Source organism: Dermacentor silvarum, chromosome 1 (genome assembly GCF_013339745.2).
Source record: "Dermacentor silvarum isolate Dsil-2018 chromosome 1, BIME_Dsil_1.4, whole genome shotgun sequence".
In the NCBI taxonomy this organism is placed as follows: Eukaryota; Metazoa; Arthropoda; class Arachnida; order Ixodida; family Ixodidae; genus Dermacentor; species Dermacentor silvarum.
Genome location: NC_051154.1, coordinates 220,439,813 through 220,463,416, shown reverse-complemented (window position 1 = coordinate 220,463,416; position 23,604 = coordinate 220,439,813). Strand labels below are relative to the sequence as shown.

General features: G+C 46.2%; 1 protein-coding gene across 1 annotated transcript in view; it reads right to left on the bottom strand.

Annotated features, from left to right (window-relative positions):
- Nucleotides 1-2,005: 2,005 nt before the first annotated feature.
- The window catches only part of LOC119437218 (uncharacterized), a 33,522-nt gene continuing 11,923 nt past the window's right edge, over nt 2,006-23,604 (bottom strand). The window contains exons 6-8 of the mRNA XM_037704267.2: nt 21,668-21,762; nt 14,893-15,004; nt 2,006-2,266 (exon numbers count right to left, since the gene is read on the bottom strand). Of these exons, the coding sequence (XP_037560195.2) occupies nt 2,135-2,266; nt 14,893-15,004; nt 21,668-21,762 (339 nt within the window). The 3' untranslated portion in view covers nt 2,006-2,134. The remainder of the gene's footprint in view (nt 2,267-14,892; nt 15,005-21,667; nt 21,763-23,604) is intronic.

Below are 23,604 nucleotides of genomic sequence, written 5' to 3'. Positions count from 1 at the left end.
TTGATGGATTCGGGCAGAACACTTGAGTTAAAAGTATCAGGTGCTTGGTCTGGATTTCCTTGCCGTTGAGCCTCATCTTAATCTATTTAACATTGATTAAATTCTGCTCACTGAAACGCTCCAGGAGTTCAGCCTAACTCAGCTGCAACTGATCATCATCTGATACAACACCAAGGATGGTATTCATGGTACCATGTGGCATTACTGTTACTGGAGCATCTCCAAATGACACTAGGTTGGGCAGTTTCTCGTATTGTTTCAGATCATGGAGCTCCAAGAGGAGATCCCCGCTTGGCATCCTGGATGCTTTATAGCCTGGTCCAAAACTATCAGTCAAAAACTTTGAGACAAGGAAAGGTGAAATTGTTCGTACTGATTTATGTGACTTTTCAGGGTGAATAACATGAAAGCGGGGGAAGTTCTGCGTTTGGCGTCCAAAAAATTGGAAGACATCTTCGGTGCGCCCTCTTTTCTGACGGCAATCAGGGAGTATGGGGGAATGGTTCAGCTATAAGTATTGGTGCATTTTTCGGCAGCAACACCGGCCACCCACCATGGAGCCCAAAGAGGGGACGCTGCAGGACCTGGAAAAGCCAGGTCCTGCAAACGCCATCTGTACGCCACTACTATAACCAAATACATATAACCAAGGGTGGTTATAACACACAAGGTTAACCCTCGCTGCCTGGAAAGTTGGAAGTAAACAGAAGAGAGGAGAAGACAGGAAAGATGGAAAAGAAAAGATGCAGATTGGAGAGGGGGATAGGAAAAAGCAACTACCGATTTCCCCCAGGTGGTCAGCCCGGGGGTGCCGTGTACATCAAGCGGAGGCCAAAGAGGTGTGTTCCCTCCGTCAAGGGGCCATGAAGGTCCAAACACCCGGTTTCGGCTCAACCCCCAGGATCCCCCTTTCCCCGGTCACGGCTACGCAAACACGTAGGAATAAACACAGGAGGGTCCAACCCCCATGTGCTCGGGTCCGTGGTGTCACAACACACCAAATGCTTGCTGACGCAGACGCCCCTGCGGGTTTCCCACACTGAGTAAAAATAATAAACATGAAGCAGCGCAACACGACAGGAACCAAGAATAAGAAGCCACATATACAGCGCTAACTTTCACCTAAAAGTTTCATTTGATCGCACGTGTTATTTATACAATGATAGCAGATCAATCATAAAACCAAGGAGACACGTTTCCACCTAAGGAACCTTTTTTCTTTCTCCAAAAGAAAAGAGGTTTCTAAACCAACTGGCACGGCAACGTGCCCTAGCAAGTAGAGACGGTCGACAAAACACCTGGTACATGTGAGATGCAATGACCCATATAAGTAGGTGAAAATAATGAAAATATAAATTCAGGAGCGAATGTTGGCTGACAACTAAAAATATAAATGTTGCATTGAAAGTGGAGCTCAGATAATGACTACAGCATGCTTCAGAGTGACATAAACAAGCCAATGAGCATCAAACTTGAGAAGAAAAATGCCGGTTACTTTTGCATAGAAAATAAGAGACACTCTTTAAATCCGTATTCCGAATGTAAGAACATTTCTGTTTGTTTTGCTCCCTCTTTATTGTGGCATTGATGGCATGGCTATAGCTAGTACGACTTTCACGTTTTTATGATGTAAGACTCGCACTTCTCAATATGGCTTGTGAGCAGTTATATAAATCACATGTCCGGCCAACCTCGGAGTATGTGTACACTGTATGGGACTAGCCTACAGGAACTGATAAAAATAAACTGGAAAGAGTGCAGTCACTGGCGCCACGATATGTGCTAAACAAACCAAAATGTGACGGGTAGTTTAGTGTCATGAGGACCAAAATGATGCTCCATTAGAGAACAGTGGAGGATTATACGCTTCATCTACGGGTTATTCTGCAGTCAACTTCCCTTAATTCGACTCTCACAGAACTGACCATGTTGATCGAATTAGCTGGGGGGTTATATAACACAAGATACATAAAAAACGTCAAAACACACTGCTGATTCATTTGGCAGTATTTGCCTGAATATGACATGCCCTCGAATCAAATGCCCGCCTGCTTTCTATGTGTCCAAAGTAGAACACTAACATAGAAATAACATTAAAGCTCAAAAAAATTTAAAGGACGCTTAAGCTTCGCCTTTAAGAGTGGAACGCGATAGCATTCAAAGATCCCTGAATGCTTATCAGGCTTCCAAGCAGCTGCAGCTTTCTTTTTCTCCAACTTTGCCTCAGCATGCGGCTGCCAAGTGGCGAGCGCCATCTGGATGGTATCTTTGCAAAGAGAAAACAGCGGCACGCCGCTGCATGAGTGGCAGAAATGCTGGAAAACAGGCTTGTGTTTGTGAATTTCTGCCCCCCCATAACAGCATTATGTTTCCTCGTATATTCAAATTACAATCTGACGCTATCATGCCTGTAGGTTGTGGTTAAGACGTACTTTACGATTTTTCCGATGTATCTTACTATGGGAAATCGCATCAGTTGACTAACGCCTCTGCGCCATGCGGAGAGCCTGCGTAGTTGGGGTGGATCGGAAAGATTTTTTCCACCAAAGATGACAGCGATTACGCCGACACCAACACTGCCACTGGATTTTCTGCGACACGGGGCCTTTAACGCTGTCGCGTTAAAATGTAACAATTTAATGCGCGCCCAGTTTTTCAGCAAGAAAAATGGGCTATATGTGTTACACAGTGGCCGCCAGTTTCCTAAAGTGAGCTTTGCAGCCTGGTTGTTAAAGATAACTTGGCCGCAATACATTTGTGTTATGCGGCAAGGCATACGAACGCTGCCAACGCGGTTTTTGGTTCAATTTTTTTGGGGAAAAGAAAGGCGCATGTTAGAATCGAGTAAATACAGCAATCAGACATAGTGAGCTACCATTACTATTGCGATAGCAATTATACGGACACTCAAGGTGCATTTCATACCTTATGCATTCTGCAGCCCAATTGGGCTGCAGTATGTATAAATAAATAAATAAATTTCTACCATCTGTGCCACCGTGGTGTTCCGTATTAAGTCCAAGAGCGATAACATCGCCAATAATATGTGCGAGTGAACGCATGCGAGGATGAGCCGAAGAAGGTGGCTCAATCTCGCGCACGCAAGAGGAAAGCGGGGAGGAAACGCGCCATCTTCCGTCGCGTGCAAGGCACCTGGGGGCGTTCTACTGCGGAGGCGGCTGTGTATAGTGGGGCTGCGCAGGCACTATCTTGAAAGCAATTCGTGATGGAGACAGAGTGCATCGAGCGCTGACAGCTTCGTGTGCGTTGTGTTCTCGCCACTTCGTTTGCGTTGAAACGAGAAGCAACAAGAAGGTCAATTCGCTCGCTGCTGCAGCCGCGGTTTCTCACTCGAACGTTTTGACAGCGAGTCTGCACGGACATCAAGAGAGATGTGTTCATGTGTGCGTGTGACACAATGCTTGTGAATTTAGTTAGCAAGCAAATGTTTACAAGTTTATACGGCCAATAAGAGTACTATCCTTACTTCGTAAAGTTGTCGACTAATTTGCTGTTGCAATCAATGCTTCGCTTTTCAGGCAAAACTAAGACTATCTCTTGGAGAATTGTTGCCCTCAACAAATACATGAGATAATAGGCAAGTCGACGCTCATGCCTATTTTACTCGGTGGTTAAGCCTGATAAATCGCACAAACGTGAATTACTCGCCAGTACGCACCCTCACTGTTTATTGACGATGTGCAAGTAGAATACAAAAACATAAAAATTTTGCTTAGAATAATACACGAATAAGCAAAGGATACTCATTAGGAACCTTGGATTATTAGAATCGCACCTTGGCGAGGAAGAGGCCTTTAAGTTCTTGTAACTTTGACCACGCCACTACAGTAGAACCTCGTTGATACGTTCCCGCTTACTACGTTTTCCCAGCTCCTACGTTCATAATCGCGAAAAATAAACATCACCCCGTAGAGGCATGTGTTAATAAGTTCCGGTTAATACGTTCCCGGAAAATACGATTATTCGGCAGCAACGTTCAGCACTGCGGCAAACTGCGGTCGTATGATACATTCTGCAGCAAAAAATTATCATTCAGGTGGGCAAAAAGGCCGCTCTCATGTGCTTGTGAAGCGCCAAGTGGCAGTTGGCCTCCACGCGGCTTCTATGGGCGCTCAATATCCCCCCTCCACGACTTCTCTGCATTGCTCGTTCGTCCGAAGTGATGAAACGCGGTGACAGCGGCGAGCAAATTGACCTTTGCGCTACCTCGCTTCAACGCGAACTACTAAGCGGCGAAAACAGCACGCGGCGGACTCCCGTCGCAGATCGCTTTCAAGATAGGCCACCAACGCGATTGTATCACCGAAGTGGAACGTCGCAGAATATACACTCTGTTTCCGTCCACCGAAACCTTTCCGTGTTGCTATGCTGGCGAAAATCCTCTCCTTCTGTTTGTGCCAGTACCGCACACAAGTTTCGGGTTCGCCGAATGGTACCGCAGATTTGGTGCCGCACTCGATTCTAACTTGCACGCGCAGTTTTTTTTTGGCTCCGCCGCATTAGCCGCACTATAATTTGCTGTACAGTCACGCCGCTCCTGCTGGTGGTGGTTGATGCAAGGTGGTGGCTCAGTACTGTGCAATTCATGACAGTTGCGGTTGGTAGCGGTAGCATGCAGCCGAGGATGGCGATGAGGAAGCAAAAGCCTTTGTCGATTAAGGACAAGCCGAATATCCTAGCGGCTGTCGACTGGAACCCGAAGAGGAAGCGAATCGACATAGCGAACGAACTTGGACTGCCAGCGTCTACTGTGAATACTGTTGTGTCGAAGTGGAAAGAGATCGAGAAGAATGCCATGGTATTCAGCGGCGCAACAAAGCAAGCTCGTGGAGCTCGTCATGGGGAGCTGGAGGAGGCGCTATTGAAGTGGTTTAAGCAAGTGCAAATCTCCGGAGTTAACTTTGACGGCAGCGTGCTTAAGGAGAAAGCACTCGAAGTTGCCGATCTTGGGATTGACGACTTCACCGCCTACAACGGGTGGATAAGTCGCTTTCGAGCTAGGCATGGCATTGCCTACCGGCAGGTGAATGGGCAGGCAGCAAGCGTGAATCTGGCCGACGTCACTAAGAGGTTATCGCTGCTCCCCACAATAATTAATTCTTTTCATCCACGCGACGTTTGCAACGCGGATGAACTAGGTCTTTTTTATCGAGTTCAGCCTAGCAAGTCGTTAAGCATGAAGGGCGAGTCCTGCCACGGTGGAAAAGTCAGCAAAGAACAAGTAACTGTGTTGCTTTGTTGCAATGAAGACAGCAGTGATATGATGAAGCCGTGGATGATTGGGAAGGCGAAAAACCTGACATGCCTGCGGAACATCGCTCGTCTGACTTGTATCTACAAGAACAACACGAAGGGGTGGATGACTTGGTGGTCATCCACCCCTTCGTGTGGTGAAAAAGCCTTTTTCACCATGGGTGGTGAAAAAGGCTCCGAAATACTTTTTTGCATCTGGTGTGAGTATTGAGGGTAACGTGATGCCTAAAAAATATCTTAGCAATTTTTATGGCGGCAACATATGACACGATACATGAAGGACACGCCTGCATGTATCGGAAGTTTCTCAAATGTTATCGATGTTCTGTTGTCACCGAACCTTGCGTAATCTGATTGCATGTATGCACGATGCAAATGCTGTAGTACTTTCTGGAAGAGATGCGGGCACCAGCAATTACTCTGGAACCTTCGATGACTCGAGTATAAAAGCTGACACACTTGATCCGCTAATCAGATTTCGACGATTGCCGACTGTGTTCGCTGCTATCGTTGTGCTTTGAGTGTAGCCTTTTTTTTTCTGGGCTAAGGTTCTCTCGATAAAGAGTTTCATCATTCAGTTTTGCTACTGCGTTTCTGACCGTCACCAGCACGTGACATCTGTTGGAGGTGCTTTTATGTTCAAGCACCGAACGTCCCCACAAAGCCACGATCCAAGCCCGAAACCCGAGGACAGCACCAACGCTGCCAAGGACCAGCAAGCTAGCTGTAAGCAGCAAGGACTGCTGCCAGAGTACAGACTTCTACCTAAAAAGGCCAGGAAGTGCACGGCTACGACGACGGCCCCAGTCTTGCCAACATCAACACCGTTCATTCTCAGCAGCCCAGGAAGCCACCGATGTTCCACAGATCAACATTTGAGGACTCGTAAAGCTGGCTGGAGGCGTATGAAAGGGTCGCTACATTTAACAATTCTGCAACAGTGACAACAAGCTGCGCCATGTCTTTCTCGCATTGGAAGACGCCGCCAGGACATTGTTCGAGAATCGAGAAACCACGTTAACAACGTGGGCCATGTTCTGCAATGGCTTCTTATAGACATTCACAAGCGTCGTGCGCAAAGAGTGAGCTCAAGCTCTACTAGAAACTTGAGTGCAGCTGCCCAATGAGACTATCGCAATCTTCATGCAAGAGATGACCCGTCTTTTCCGGCACACCGACCAAGAAATGTTGGAGGAGAAAGAAGGTCCACTTCCCGATGCGGGGCATCAACTAAGAACTTTTCAAGGGCCTGATCCGCAACCCTCCGAAGACCATAGCCGAGTTTTTGACAGAGGCAACGACACTCGAGAAAACCCTGGAAATGCACACTAGGCAATATAACCGCCATGTGCTCATGCCGCAGCGAGAAATCCAAGCAATGGGCACCGACGACCTGTGCGAGACTATCAGAGCGCTCGTGCGCCTCATCACAGCTTCAAGTGGCTTCAATTGCAGACGTCGTATGCGAGCAGATGCAAGAGTCACTGGGAGTCCCTCAATCGCTGCAACCTCAGGCCGAAGCGAGGACGAACGCCGCCATAGCGCGCCGTCACGTTCCCCCTCTGCACCAGGGCCCGGTAACGCCGCAGTTCTGTCATCTGCCGCCACCAGTACGCCAGCCAGTCACCACGCGCACCATTCCAAGGAAGACCGACGTTTGGCGCATCCCCGACCACCGTCTGCTCTGCTACCACTGCAGAGAAGCGGACTACGTCTACCGCTTATGCCCATACCGCACAATGGGCCTGCGGGGTTCGCCGTCAACGCGCCATATCCAAAGGTTGGCGAGCGGCCACGTAACATCGCAGACTGCCTCACTGCTTGTCATTGGAGCCCTCGACGACCATCCTGTTCGCTGTCACCAGGCCGCTACCTGTCGCCGCAACGCCGTCGATACTCTGGCCCAGCCCAAGGTCGGCCCGCAAGCCCACATCCGGAAAACTAAAAGCGGGGATGGAAGTAGCCAAGGAAGTATTGTAGCAGCGCTGGGAGTAGCAAATTTGGCACATTGGAGCAGGTTGGGAGCAGGAATTGCATTTTGAAGCAGAAGGTGCACATTTTGGAGCATGCTAGGTAAGGCTCAACACGAGTGAAATACAGACAAATCAGGATGTTCTTTATTTGACTTTGCAGAACATCATTAGGTTCCGGCTAATCAGTTCTGGGGAAGCCTGCAGGGTGGAGGAAAATTCACTAATGGAAAAAAATGTCCTATACCCGACAAAGGACATTGCGTATATGCGTTCCTCAGAAACCACTATTAAGATACATGCCGTACGTGCCAACTAAACGTGGCCAAAAAAACAATACCCAAGAGATTTACGCAACCATCAGCCACTGTTTGTGAATAGGCGATTGTTAAGAGTTTTCAGTTTCATTGTGAAGCGACTAATATTCAAGTTTAATTATCTGACATTATTTACCTCACTTATTGGATAAGGATATTGAGTAATGCAAATCCTAGGTTGCTTTAAACCCTTGGTTGTTTTAACACCCTCCACAAATTTTCATTGACATCACGTCGATTAGGTAAGTTCAGAAACTTTGCTAATTTGATACATTCATGCACAATGATCAAGAAATACTGACTGTGACAACAATAAACAATACCCATCAACATACAGTGAATGTCGTCGCATAATGCCTTCAATTATTTTTAAAATTCTTGGAACTTTCAGTAGGCATAGCAGAGTACCACAGAATAAATGTGAAGTTACTTTGTTGGTCACTGCATGTTTGCCAGTACTCCCCATAACTTGGCAGAAAGAAATAAAATACAGTCAAATGTAGATAATTCGAACTTGAAGGGGCCCGAAAATTTGTTCGAATTAAAAGAAGTTCGAATTAACGGAAGGACGTATTTTTGAAGTATTCGAGCACCATAGCAAGATGAACGAACGATGCGAGTCGCGAAATTTCGCGGCGCACAAGCGCATAGCGAGTTGCGCCTATGCCGGCCAATGCTCGGTTCCCGATAACGGCAGAAAACGAAACTTCAGGGAGCAGACGGTGCCGCCATAGTGACGGGCGCGCGCGGAAACCGTCGAAGGTGAGGGAGGAGGGCGGCAGGAAAGCGGATTTGGCCTCAACAACTCCACCGCTTCAGTGGCAGTGGCTTCGGTGACTCTTCTCACCCTCTCTCAACTCCCTCGCAGCTCCCTCACCTTCGACTGTCTCCGTGCGCGCCCGCCACCGGTACAGCTGGCTCGGTGCGGATTAGCTCGCTCCTTGAAGTTTCGTTTCTGCTGTTATCGGGAAGCGAGCGTTTGCCGGCACAGGCAGTTCGTTGGCCAGGCTAGAGTGTACTAGACCATGTTCTAGTATACTCTAGCCGGACTGGGCCTCTGCCGCTGCATGAAGTGGTCTCTCCTAAGCTTTTGCTCTATGGCAGTGTCGGAGCAAAGCCGGTCGGAGGCGCCGATGCGTTATTTGGCGCGCTGCTAAGAGCATTGTCGGTTCGCGGTATGTTCGAATTACCCGTCGCAAATGCTTTCGCGTTCGAATTAGCGAGCGTTTTCGCCCATTGAAATATACATAACTTTGACGGGACCAGAGCGTCAGTTCGAATAAACTGGCAGTTCGAATTAAGCGTGTTCGAATTAATGAGATTCGACTGTAAAAAATAACTCCGACATTTATGAAACGAATATAGGGAAAAAAGTGTTCAGTGGCTTTCCGACCAGCATTGCCGACCAATATATTGCACAAGCTCGATTATTAGGGCCGATTCATAAAGTCAATGTAAAACAACGAACAATATTTTTACTGCCTAACAATGGTTAATATTCTCGGACTCAATCTATGCAACTTGTGTCGTGCACATCATTGCTGCAAACGCAACTTCTGCTGCTCAAATAGTCTTCGACCCTTTAGTACAGCTATTTGGCTACTACGGTAGACTAAAACTACAACTTTACATTCTTCGTTTAGAATATAAAGTACCCGGAATCCAAATTTCAGTGATGTTTACGGTTGCCATTGGATATCTCTGGTCAAGAAGTTTCAGGAAAGTAAGCAGCTTGTTTGTCAGCGTGCTGCACTACCATCCTGATAACTAGACACGGTGCATGTACGAAATATATTTTAACGTTACACGCATGGCGTTCGCCATTAATTGACGAAGATTTACCAATAGGGCATACAAGTGAGCCCTAAAAAATATAACGACAGACCGTACGACTTATTCATTCAGCTGACACACGGCTTTCTTTCCCGACTGCCTCATAAAAAGAGTGCCAGTTCAAATAATCTTTAGCTGGTCCGCAAGTTACGGAAACTCGCAAGACTTATAAAAAACATTCGTAATGCATTGTATAGCACAAAGGATTTTCGTTTTACTGCTACCAAGTTACAATGCGCCACCAAACACACCCACACTTCAACGACGCCAACGCTGAAACGCATTGCTTTAGCTTGGCTTCTAGTGCTAAATGCTAGCCAACACACGGCTGAGTGGCTGCCATTGAACACGAACATGCCACCAAATTTAGCGACTTCAGTTGAAGTTAGCGTTTTGGCGCCAGTTCGCGCAGCTCGGTGGTTTGGCGCAGGATGACGGAATTGGTGCAGCAGTTCCATCTCTGGTCCATATATCCTTTGAGGGTCAGAGGAGTAAATATTCGGCACTGTGAACAAGTCCCAAATGGTTGGTGCCGTATATTGACTATGCTGTCTGTATGTTTGAAAATGCAACAATGTGTCAAATCTCTGTTGGGCAGCAAGTGTTGCCTCTCTGTGTAGGTCCAAGATATATTTTTTTCTCGAGCCGTAGTCTTTTGGTTTTCATTCCATAGCTTGTTTTCACCGGCATAGTGAGCTAACCACTCGCGCATCCGTGCCTGAGCAGACACGCAGCGGTTAGTTTTGGTTTTGTCTTGCAGGCTGTTTTTGTTTGTTGCACTCACAAAAACTGATGTCTGTCTGGTTTCTAATCTCTCAACGGGTCACCGTTAGATGCTCTCTCATTTACTGCTTACAGGGGTACGATTACATCTGTTCACAGGCGGGCGCTGGTATGCACAAACAATGCCGCCATATGTGAACAATGCTGTAATGCCTGTGTCTCCCTTCTTGAAAGTCGCAAAAACTTATTGCCCCTCGTAAGCGGTGGAACGAAGGATTACTGCAAGTTTCTCACTCATTTCGATTTTCTGAGGGGTGCACAACGATCAAGCTTTCTTGCGTGCCCTCGCATACACAGTTCGATTACGCAATGAACGTGCACACCAGTTGCTCGGCTACAAGCGAGTGAAGCAGAGGTTCATCTAGTGCAGACTCTTGCCCAAGTGCTAAATCTGAATCAGAATCACTGGACTGCAGCTATTCAGGCAAGGAACTTCAGACAAGACGAAGTCTTTAGCATATGCAAGTCCACCAGAATTCATCAATAAACGATGCATGTATACCTATGCAAAATATTTTTTTCTCACTTCATGGTCACTTTAAAAAAATTCGGTAAATCTTTTCGATATAGGTTACCGTATTTACTCGATTCTAACGTGCACTCGTTTTCCGTCACCGAAAAAATAAATTCCTTTATAGTACCGCGCACCTCATGCTTTCGTACAGAAATACAACTTTCTCACATTTGGAAAAAACAAAGATTTACTCCTGATGCACTAAAGTTACGATGAAAAAAAAAAGTTGCAGTTTTGCCCGAAAGGCAAAGCATTGATTGCGATAGCAAATTAGTAGACAGCTATACGAAGGATAGCAGTTTTATCTAATAACTTGCTAACATTCGCATACGAACTAAATTAACAAGCACGGTGTCACGCGCGCACAAGCATACATGAACACATCTCGCTCGTTGACCGCGGAAACTTGCTGTCCAAATGCAGGAGTGATGAAGCGCGGCGAGTGAATTGACCTCCATGCTAGCACGCCCCTCGCTTCAACGCGAACTATAAGCGGCGAAAACACAGCGCAGCGCGGTGGACTCTCCCATTCACAGATTGCTTTTAGGATAGGGCCAAGGTCGAAGTGGATCGTCGCAGAATACATCCTGCTTATATCCACTAAAACCCTTCCACACTGCTTTGCATGGCGAAAATGCTCTCCTCCTATTTGCGTCCGTCCTGCACGCAAGTTTTGGATTCTCAGAACACTCGCAATGCGTCTCGATTTCCGTCTGTCTACGCGCATGTGTTCACTTTCCTTTTAAATGCGGCATCATGATGAACTCGGAACTTTATGCTGATAGAGCAAACGCAGAAAACGGGAAGACAGACGGTAGACTAATGCCTAAGCACACGTACTGCAGCACACGGAGGAAGCTACGGCAGCTAGGCTCAAAGCGCATACCGTATTTACACGATTGTAGGTCTACCCATTTTTTCAAATTTGACAATCCAATGTTGGGGGTTGACTTAGAATCGAAACCAAACGGTGTACCGCTAGTAACGGCAACAGAAAAGAGAAATCAGGGGCGCCACGGCATGGTTACAACTTTGCACCTACGTTTCCATGGTTACGGTAGAAGCGTAGCGTATTAATTTACCGTATTGCATACATATTAATTGCGCGCACCACGAGCGCACAGCTCTTGTGAGAGCATCGATCATGGAAGAGCCGCCGTTTGGGGGATATTGGTAGTAGGCGGAAGAGCTTTTCTTTGAGATACGATTGTTTTCTGGGGCCGTGCGCATCTGTCACTTCTGCTGTTGTTGGTCTTTATTCTATGCTGTTGTGCTGAATCGTCGCAGCTGTCATGAGTGCCATGAACTTTTGGCGTTCGTTCACAGCAGCGTTCAAACAGGCTGCTATCCTCCATGATGAGGAAACTAACAACTGCGCAGCAGGACGCATGTTTGGAGTCAGAGAACGTGTGGTGGGGCAGTGGCGGCTTCAGCGTGACGAAATTTTCTCATGCGACTCCAAGCGCCGTGGTTTTCGCGGGCCGAAATCGGGATGCTTTCCGGAGCTGGAGACGAAGTTTGCGGCATACGTGACTGATCTACGCGATCGATCGCTGTTGGTCACATGTGAAATGATCACGCAACAAGCCCGTGTCTTCGCTGCGGAAGCAGGGATTCCAAGGAGTTATTTCAAAGCTAGCAGGGCCTGGGCATCCAAATTTATGAAGAGGGCTGGCTTCTCCCTACGTCGACACACCAGCGTGTGCCAAAAGTTGCCGTCCGCATAAGAGGAGAAGGTCCTTGCCTTCCATAGGCACTTTCTAAAACTTCGCGACTCCCAACGAAATTTGCTCGACCAGAATGGCAATGCTGACCAAACTCCCGTATACTTCGACATGACCAGCAATACGACAGTTAGCATGAAGGGAGCACGTGATGTGAATCTGCTCACAACGGGCAATGAAAAGCTCTGTTTCACTGTCATGCTTGGCGGATGGCACCAAGCTTCGCCCGTACATCGTGTTCAAAAGGAAGACGATGCCTAAAGAAACACTTCCCAAAGGCGTTGTGGTACAGGCGAATGCAAAGGGCTTCACGACAGATGAGATGGTAGTGCAGTGGTACCGTCTGATGTGGCTCCCGAGACAGGGGGCATCCCTTATGAGAGAAATCCCCAACCTGCTAGTGCTGGACTCATTCCGGGGCCACCTCACCGCCAAGATGAAGCAGGGCTTGAGAAGGAGCGCACCGCCGTGCTCTTAATCTCCGGTGGCTTGACGAGGCTGCTTCAGCCTCTCGATGTGGGGGTCAACAAGCCTTTTAAGGACCTCCTGCGCCGTGAATACGAGTAGATATCCACAGAGAACCGCGAACTTACCCTAAGTGGGCGTGTGAGGAGGGTCTCCCTGGTTTCTGTGTGCGGGTGGGTGCTTTCTGCGTGGGCGGCTGTACCGCGCGAGGTCGTGGTGCGGTCGTTCGCAAAATGTGGACTCACACTTGATGACGATGTGCTGTGGGACCGCAGCACCTATGACAGCAGCAGAACCAGTGAGGTCGACTCCAGTGACGATGAGTAGTCATAAGCAACCCCATAAATAAATTCCCCTTGTGTGAAATGCACTCGCATGGTTTTTCTTTCCCCCCTTTTTTTTGAGACATGCAATTTTGGGAGGGTCGACCTACATTCGAGTCGACTTACAATCGTGTAAAGACGGTACGAGGCGGCCGTTTTGAAATGCTGTTGGCTATATGGAAACACAGATTTAGGGTCGCACTCGATTATAACGCGCACGCAAGCTTTCGGCCTGTTTTATCAGAAAAAAGAGCATGTTAGAATTGAGCAAATACAGTACTCTGAAGATTTTAAATTTTTAATAAAAAATGAACCCTGGCGTGTTGCATTTGATGAAAAAATTGACTCTTAAAGGCGATTCTGAACTCCATGCGACCTACAAAATGAAACCATCCAGAGGATCGAAATAAGGTTGCTACTGGGGTCAGCCGGCATGTGTGTGCTGGCTGGTCAAGTTCAAATTATTCAGTGGGGGCCAATTTCAGGATCAAAATAAAAATGTTGTGGCCACAAAAACGTATTGTCACTGGCCTGGCATTTCATACTGGATAAAATTAACTAAAAATCTAGCTAACCAAAGTCGAATAATTGCAGCCTACTCTACTCAACCATAACCCCTTCAGGTGCAGTGTATACAACTGTGCAAACCAAGACAGTGACATACATCTTGAAACGCACTTCTCGTTTGGCATGTTTGACATGTTCTGCAAGTATGAATAGTATGTCTAAAGCACATCAACAAAATGATCTGGAAGGCAGACGGCTACATGCTTGCTTATGGTGTCAGCATGCAGTAATGTAGCGGGTTCACCATCAGACTTACTTCTAAGGAGCCTGGATTAGTAGTTCTTTCCGAGTATGCTAGACATGACATGGTTTATGTTCTCATATCTGATGTTCCTGTAGAGCAGGGGTTCTCAAGCATGTTAGTTCCAGGGAAGCCTGCTAAGCTCCATGAAGTTCCCTTCTGAATTATTATGTCCTAATTCCGAATGTCGAATTATCCAGGGTTTTAAGAAAACAACAAATGAATGCTTACTACGTCAACACGGTTTCATTTACTGAATGAATCGGAAAATATTGTTTCTATTTTGCACAAGAGCAGTGCAGAAGCTGAAATTCTCGTTATCTCAAGACTGATTAGAGCTAGCAGCGGCGAAGGCCTCGCGACATCCTTCGCAGCGCGGCCGCGGCGCGCCGTCTCCATCTAAGACATGCTTTTCACTACCCACTGTCATAAATATGCAATGAAATTGTGATAATTCAAACCGCTTCATTACAACGGTGTATGTGCCGCAAAATGAGTGTTCCGAGATCGGCCGCTCACGCGCGTTGAGTTAGGCGTCGGCCGCAATGTACGAAAAATGCTGTGACAACGGTGCGAAATGCATTCTCTCGTGAAGTTGACACGTTATTGACTGCCTTCAGCACGTCTCTACCTTTGTCCCACGCCATCACAAAGATTTCCCAGACGATGGTTTCAGTTTCGTTTCACATACTACTAATTTCACGTCAACAAAGTTCCGCCACAACGAAATTTTTCATGTGTCTCGTGAATTTCGTTGTAGTGGGACTCGACTGTATGTACCTTTGAATATGCAGAGCATAACACGTCACCACATACAGTTTACAGTGTTCAAGTACATTGCAGATTTAGCATGAAGAGGTATGGGACTGTGCCCAACTCACCAGGTTCCACATCCACGATTTTCTGCTGGATTTCAGCAATCTTGTCACTGTGCGTTTGCAGTGAATGCTTGAGCTCTTGGAAACACAAACTGCATTCGGCCCCGTCTTCAGCCTGAAGTGCAACAAAAGTATCTCGTTGGCATGCGTGATGTATCAAATAAGCTGTCGAGGGATCAGAGGATTAGCTAGAGTGGTGAGATAAGAAAATTTGTAGGCAGAGGATGGGGATTAGTTGACAAGACATGGGCAGCTGAAGATCCTAGGAGAAACCTCTGTCCCACAGACTGATTGATTCATGGAGTTTATTGTCCCAAAGTGACACTGAATTCGAGTATAGTGGGAGTGGCTGCAGAATATTTTCGACCACAAGTTAAGTTCTTTAACCCTTTGCGGTCCAATGTCGGGACAACACAACATGGCCGTAGCTGTCTGCTGTCAGGCACCGCCCGACAAGGGGGTTCGGGGGTTAAATTTTGGGGTTTTTCTCACTGCGATTCGTGTGCATTCTTAGTATACACAATGCGACATCTCTTGAGGGATAAATAAACTTTGTTTGTTGAACTTTACTTCTCTTTTCACTAAGGTGCAGCACAATGTTCAGCACGGCTTCTGGATACCAGAGCGCTCTCACTTGCGCAAGGAACAGCACGTTCGCGCGCAATAAGCACGGTGCGCCATCTCTTGAGGGATAAATAAACTGTTTGTTGAAGGTTACTTCTCTTTGCACTAGGGTGCAGTACAATGTACAGCACGGCTTCTGGATACCAGAGCATTCTCACTTGCGCGCAGAACAGCACATTGGCACGGTTCGCCGAGAATCATGACCACTATTTCATCGCGTGCGTTTTACGGTGGTGCATTTAGTGAAAGCTTCTAGGGGTTTCCATTGTCAACAGCTTTATTTTGAGGTGTACACAGCTGCAGAATCATGGTGAGAAAGAACAGTGACACCTGCAGAACCACGGCAACCTCATCCTACAGCTGGTGGGTGACGCGAGGGCTACAGCCAAAAAGCGAGGCCCGTCTGGGTGGAAGGAGTGCAAAGAAAGGCTAGATGGGAGGAGCCATTTATCTACAAGCTCCCAGGCTGAAGCAACAAGGACTGTGCCGCTTGTAGCGATCGAAAAACAAACGGAGGCAGGATGGAAACTGTTTTTCTGCAAAATCTGCAGTAACAACCCTGGCCTGTACCCAGGACAATGCTTCAAGCGGTATCACACGCTGCTCAAATGTCGGTAGAGGACTTGCCTGCAGAATGCAAACGAAAAAATAAATATCCTGTGAGTTTTTCTTCCACAGTTGGTGGTTTTCTTCGTGGCGCCACAAACTGGCAAAATAGTTTCGGACCAGAATAGCCGGAAAATGGGTAAAAGTTTCGGACCGCAAAGGGTTAATGTGCACCTTATTTTAGGAATATCAGTGTTATTGCATTTTAGCACTATGGGAATGCGGCTGCGGCTGCCTGTAATCGGGTCTGCAACTTCGTGTTCAGTAGCAGAATGCCACTGAGCCAACACGGTGATTGCATATCTCAATTCTGCGACATGGGCGGCTTACATGATGCCTCCACTGCTATGTCATTAACACGCCTAAACGTGTTTTCGATTTGTAAAGCAATTTTCGTATCTACAGTAGAGGAATAAGATTATATCTGTGCAAAGCTTCAGCTCTATACCATTGTTTCCTTGCTTTTGTGTCTCTGGCCCAATAGACAACTGCCACAGAAATTCCGAACACATCAGAGCACACCGCTCGATAATTGAGACTCTACCTGCACGAGTTGAGCAGAAATACTGATATTTCGGCTTTGATACGTCGCCGGCATAGGTGCAGCATGGTCGTTAGCCATGTCGCAGGCGCCTCCCCGAAACAAAAACTAGCAAAGTCTAGTTGATCCAGCACCAACGGTGCCCGAACCGCAGGACAAGCAATTGTACAGCTGCATTGCTGTGCGATGCATTCTTCCACCTATGCTGGTATAGCATGTGTAGCGTTTGTTCATTCACATGTTATAGTTCGCACCTCATTCACCCCTAAGCGTTTGATTATTGTGACGAAAAGTGGCCTTATGTTTAGGGATGGGTGAATATATGCAGTTTCAAATACGAATAGTCAGTGTGTAGTATTTGATTTGTATTCAAAATCAACTATTTCGTACTTTCGAATACTCCAAACTAACCAAAATGTTTCCAACAGCAGCCTGGTTCACCTTAGATTGGCTACGCAAAGTACAGTAGACTTACATTCATTTGACCTCGACGGAACTGACGAAATTGACTGAATTATCCGGTCAGTCAAATGATGTAAGACGTAGAAAAAAAACATCAAAACACACCACCGATTCATTTGCCAGTATTCGCCTGATTCTAACATGCCCCTGAATCTAATGGGCGCCCACTTTCTATGTGTCCAAAGTAGAGAACTAACACAGTGGTGCAACAGCCAAAATAGGATTTGGAGCAATTTTTGGAGCAGGAAAATGCAAATTTGGAGCAGGTTACCGAGAAAAAAAACTGTTTTGGAGCACTAAATCCCAAATTTGGAGCAGTTTCACAAATACCTTTACTCATAAAACGCCATAAAATTTACCCTGCATACTAAACGCACCCCCCAAATTTGCATTGGATTTCTGGGGGGAAAAAAGGTGCGTTCATTACGCAAGCATATACGGTAATTAATATTAGCAGCGTAGGTGAGGGCAGGGGCACGATCGGAGATCGTTGTTCAAAATGTGCGTTCAGTTTCGCCGTTCACGGTTGACCTAGGCCAACCCTGGGGTTCCGCAGGCCCCTGCTCGGGGTTCTGCGAGCCACTGACAAATTTTCCGTGGTCCCGCGCTCGCCAATTAAGTGGCTAAAATGGCGACCAAGAGCTGTGCTCGATCCACAGCACATCACAGCACGTAACGGCAGTGCGTGAACTGCGCAATAAATCCGCAAGCAGCTTGTAGCCACCCAACCTTCGAAAACTGGCAGCGCGCCTAAGCTTTCGCACTTGAATCTCGGAGGCCATAACTTACCAACATGCGCATTTCTCCCGTTTGTAGATAGGGTAGGTGCCGATAGCTTGTGCACTGACGTATACGTCGGGGGAATAAAAAAATAAATGCACGCAGCATCACAAATGTGCGCCGCGAAAGAGCAAAAACGGAGCTAGCGTCCAAAAACGAAGCGGCGCAGTCTGCATGGCTAGGGTTCTCAGCGGCAATCGTACGTGATACATGACTGACAGCAACGCCGGAATGGTTTGTGCTTATTTGTGCCCTCGAAGCCCTTATCGTTGCGTTAATCGCTGTGTGTAAAACCACCTTGGCGGCTAGCCGCGTCCTTCCACAAGTGCGTAGTCGCCATCTGTGATCGTGTCGAAAGCCACCACAGTTTCGTCCGCAGTGGTTGCGGCAAACAGTCGTTTCGTTTTGACTCGGTGCGTAGGTCGGCTGTCGCCATCCATGATCACATTGATAGCGACTGCAGATTCCTCCATACTTGTTGCAGCAAATGGTAGTTTCGTTTTGACTTGGTGAGTGCACTGGCCGCCTGCCTTCTGAACCGCAAGGTCGCCATTCATGATCGCGCCGATAACGGCCGCAGTTTCGTCAGTAGCGGTTGCAGCAAGCAGTAGTTGCACTTTGAGTGCAAAATTGTCATAGAGCACCGGCTACATCACGATGAACGGACGATTTGTTGGTGACCAGCTCCCTAGCGAAAAAATAAGCGGATGTGCACGCGGTAGTGAAAAGCGTGTCTGCAAATAAGACGCGTGCCGCAGCCATGCTGCAAAGGATGTTGCGAGGCCTTCGCCGCTGCTAGCCCTTAATCAGTCATGAGATGACAAGAATTTTAGCTTCCTCACTGCTTTTATACAAAATAGAAGCAATATTTACTGATGCATTCAGTAAATAAAAGCATGAAGAAGTAGTAAGCATTCATTAATTGTTTTCTTGATACTCTGGATAATTCTACATTATTTTAATCAGGGCGACATTTTAATTTCGGATAATTCGAGGGGGGGGGGGCATTCCTTGGTGCTTCATGGAGCTTAGCAGTGTTAACGAACATGCTTGAGAACCCCTGCCGTGGAGTATTCGTACGCGCTCCGCTCATGACCGCGTGTACAGATACGGCGAGGATCTTGTTGAGTCAACTGGCAATGACGAACTGCTTTCGTTACTGCAAGCAATGCGCACTCCGTGTCTCCGCGAGATTTTACTGCATATACAAGATGCCGCACTGCAACCAGCAGCGAAAATATTCTTCAGCGCGCACCACCAAACATGCCAACGTCTCGTCTGGGCGTTCTGCATCCTCCTTGAGCCTGTTCATGCGGGACTGCTCGTTGACCGTCTTGTGCAGTCCGTTAACGCTATCTTCCATCTCTTGAGTTCACTTACGCCGCTGCTCCGCCACCTTGTTCACAGCCCCGCTATAAATTGGCAACAAAGACCAAGAACCAATCACAAAATGCCGTCATCACTATCAGCTAATGTTTGGTGGGAACACATTGCTGGCAAATCTTGTCCATCTCGGGAATGGGCACTCTTATGGTAGACTGAGGAGTCAAACAAGCTCACCCAGGTACAGCTACTTTTGCTCAGTGAGGTGGTGTGGCTCTATCAACTTACTTAAGAAATGCAAGAAACGAGGTTGACGTTAAACTTGATACTGTATTTACCCAAATCTAACCCACACAATTTTTCCGAGAAATTAAGTCAGAAAGTCCTCTGCGCATTGCATTAGGATAGGAAACCAAAACCGTGTTTTTGGCACTGGCAACAGCCTACTGTCAGAACTGTCAGAGGTAGAGTCATCACAAGATGGCGACAGAGCACATTTTCGTGAACACTGCCGTGGGTTCAGTTTGGGCTCAACTATGACCTATAGCGGCCTTCTTGGGCAATCAGCAAAATTGCGCACGACTATGCAGCAGATGCATCGGAGCATATGGCTGCCAGCATTTTTAGCACTGTGCCAAGCTTGATATCTACACACAGCTGCAAGGAACGCTGCCAGCCGCATACTTCAACAAGTCCAGTGCAGTCACGTAAAGTAAAATCTAGCAAAAGTGATAGTAGTATCTGTAGAAGTGATTGCTCGAGAATAATACTAACCCTGTGTGCTTGGTATCTGTGGCCAATAAAGCACAAATGGCAAACGGCCACTTTCATTATGAAAGCTAAAAAAAATCACTTCTGTGAAGGTATATCTTGCACGTCTCGTTCTTTCCGATTTCAAATGTGTGGGCAGGCTATATTTTTCTTTCATAAATCGGGAGCACGTTACGCTCGGGTGCACTCTTATTTCTTTAGTACCTGTGGCAAATGGGTGCACATTAGATTCAAGGGTGTATTATAATTGGGTAAATATGGTAATCGAGTCTCTACAATTCACTCTTGACATCAGCCTCCTGATTTCTGGTGTACAAAACCACCTCTTGTCAGTCAGACATTGGAATATATAAAGGAACTAGAACAGGCAATATGTCTCACAGGTGTCAATCTATTGTAGTCGAAGTGTTGTAGCCCAAGCGAGAGGTGCATGACGATGGCTAGAAAAAAAAAACTTGTGGTGGCACACAGTCGACATATGGGGTGGAGGTTTTATGGGCAAGCGTTGCAGGTATTTGCACAGGAGTCATGCAAACATTAGTGCAAGTGAGTAAGTCAAATAAAAAGAGGCACTGTTAGATATTGCATGGCCACGGCACACTTCTTCGTAGGCACTAGAGCAGGATATCTGGTGCAGGGTATATTGAGAGGCTTTTGGTGGACAGGCCTTATAATTACCAATGAGACATCTTTTACAGTGAAGCTGTCTATGGCTATGATCTGCAAAAAAAATGTATCCGAGATGTTGACACAAACAATTCATCATGTGGGCCGATCCTGGTGATAGTGCAGAAAGGGTCCAAGCTAAATGGCACATACCCCTGTGGGCTCGGGGACCTGTAACGCACCCTTGAACTACCCTTGTCAATGAATGGACACACGGGATTGACGTGCAACTAGAGCGTCGAGTCCTGGGCGGGTGGAGTCACCATCTATGCAAAGACCGACTGCATGAGTACCACCACGTATGATATGCCAGTCATAAATGATGCCACCATCTCGGATTGTGCGGACATACTGTAACGTTGTCATCAGCAGACCCGACGGAAGGTGCATCCCATCGTTCATGTTGGAACGTTTCGGCTTAAAGTGTTGCAGTGAAGTGGATGTGACAACGATAGAACGCAACAGATCGTGCATTGCTCTCGCATTTAGCAAGAATGTGTCTAGAATCGATGTGCAACCAATTGCAGTTTATCATAGCGACCATAAGGCAATGATCAATATCGTGATCGAGTGAATAAAAAAAACAAGACAAAAGTAAACAACAAAGTTAAGTGGCAAGTCTTTTCAACCATTTAACATAACCACCAAATTGAAAACAATAGATACAATTAAACAAAAACAACACCTTCGCAGGTCTTCATCTTCACATAGTGGAAGGGCTCTGAATTTTTTTTCCTATGAAGTTTATACTATATTATGGGGTAAATATTGTGCATGCTTACATGTCCTGTGCAGCCTTCAGTGAAATAATGTCCCTTTGATAGAAAAACGTTAGGCAACAAGAAATTGTTTTAATGGGTTCAAATCCCATAATGACACTTTATAGTAGCGTGCTTGTGCAACCATAATGCTGAATATATTTGCTTTAGAGCTGAAGGATAAGACAGAGGATATAAATTCCACAGGCATAAACTGCTGATGCAAATGTGACGTGCAGCATCTAACCTTTTAGTGCTTTGCTGGCTTGATAGGCTGGCAGTGAGGTCATCCCTTTCTTTCTTGACAGCAGCTATCTCACGCTCAAGATCACTTTTGGCTGCCTGCGTAAAACAACGAAAGGGACAAAAAATGCTGTGAGATGAATGCAACTGATGAAGTAAGGCTACACTTGCCAGCTCTTGCTTCAGTACACAATGGTGGCCACCACCTTTGCAGGGTATTTGCAATTCTCTATGGTAATTTAAAAGCTTGAAAGCACGAATACAAAATGAAAAACTACTGTATTGTGTGTGCATGAATATAATGGAATATTAAATATATAACAGAGAGTTTCGATGGCTCTGGAAGTAAAATACAGTTAAACATCGATATAACACATTTAAATATCCCAAAATTCTCAATATAACTAAGTATTCAACTTTTTATACCATCCTATGCATGGAACACCATATATTTTTAACCACAATACAGTTAAGCATCGACATAATGCAGTCAGTTAAATGACAACCTTGCTTTGTTGTATCGAAATTTCATTATATTGAAATTCGATATTTGAAAACCGAAGGGGCCGCAAAACTTTCCGAACTATCGGAAAGTCAGTAAAAGCAAATTTGAATGAGAAAAAACTATGTTGTTGAATTTGAGAATCGGCGACAAAAGATACGGTTTCATGTCACGTCCATGATATCTTTTGATCAGTATCTACAGATCATATCAGTTCACGAATTCAAATGTACCGGAGAACTGGGAAAATGCCATTATACTAATCCATAAGGAGGGAGATGTTAAAAAAATTGAAGAATTATAGGCCCAATAGCTTGCTTTCAGTATTTTATAAAATACTCACCAAGATAATTTTCAACAGAATTTTAAATCAATCAGGTAATTGAGAAATCTTCAGAGTACAACCAACCTAGATACCAGCAGTCATAGAGGCATCACGTAATCAAGGATACAGAAGGCAAACATGAATATAATGGCAAATATTTACAAAGACTGCACAGCTACCTTGGTTCCTCCACAAGAAAAATAGAAACTTACCGATCAAGAAAAGGGTCAGCGAAGGATAAAATCTCTCCAATGTGATTCACTGCATGCTTCGAAAAACTATTCAAGCAATTAGACTGGGATAGCTTATGAGTAAGCATCAACGGCAAATATCTCAGCAACCTTTGGTTTGCAGATGACTTTGTCTTGTTCAGCAACACTGGGGATGAATTACAACAAATGATAGAGGACCTTAACCGAGAAAGTGTAAAAGTGGGGTTGAAGGTGATTATGCAGAAGACCAGGAGAATGGTCAACAACCTGGCAAGAGAAGAAAAATTCAGGATCACCAGTCAGCCCCTAGAGTGTGTACAGGAGTACATTTATCTAGGTCAATTACTCACAGGGGAATCTGATCATGAGAAAGAAGTTTACACAAAAATAAAAATGGGTTGGAGTGCATACGGCAGGCATTGCCAAATCCTGACTGCGAGCTTACCAATGTCGTTGAATAGAAAAGTGTACAATCATTGCATTCTACCGGTGCTAACATATGGGGCAGAAAGCTGGAGGTTAACATGAAGCTCGAGAACAAGTTAAGGACGTCAGAAAGTGCGATGGAACGAAAAATGTGAGGCATAATGTTAAGAGACGGGAAGAGAGTGGTGTGGATCAGAGCGCAAATGTGTATAAGAGATAACCATTAAGAGAAGAAACGAGCTGGGCAGGCCACGTGTAGGGTGGATAACCGGTGGACTATTAGAGTTGCAGAAAGAGTGCCAAGAGAATGTAAGCACAGTCGAGGACGGCAGAAAACTATGTGGGATGATGAAATTAAAAAATCTGCAGGTGGAAATTGCAATCAGCTAGCACAAGACATGGGTAATTGGAGATCGCAGGGAGAGGCCTTCGTCCTGCAGTGGACACAAAATATAGGCTGATGATCATTATGATGA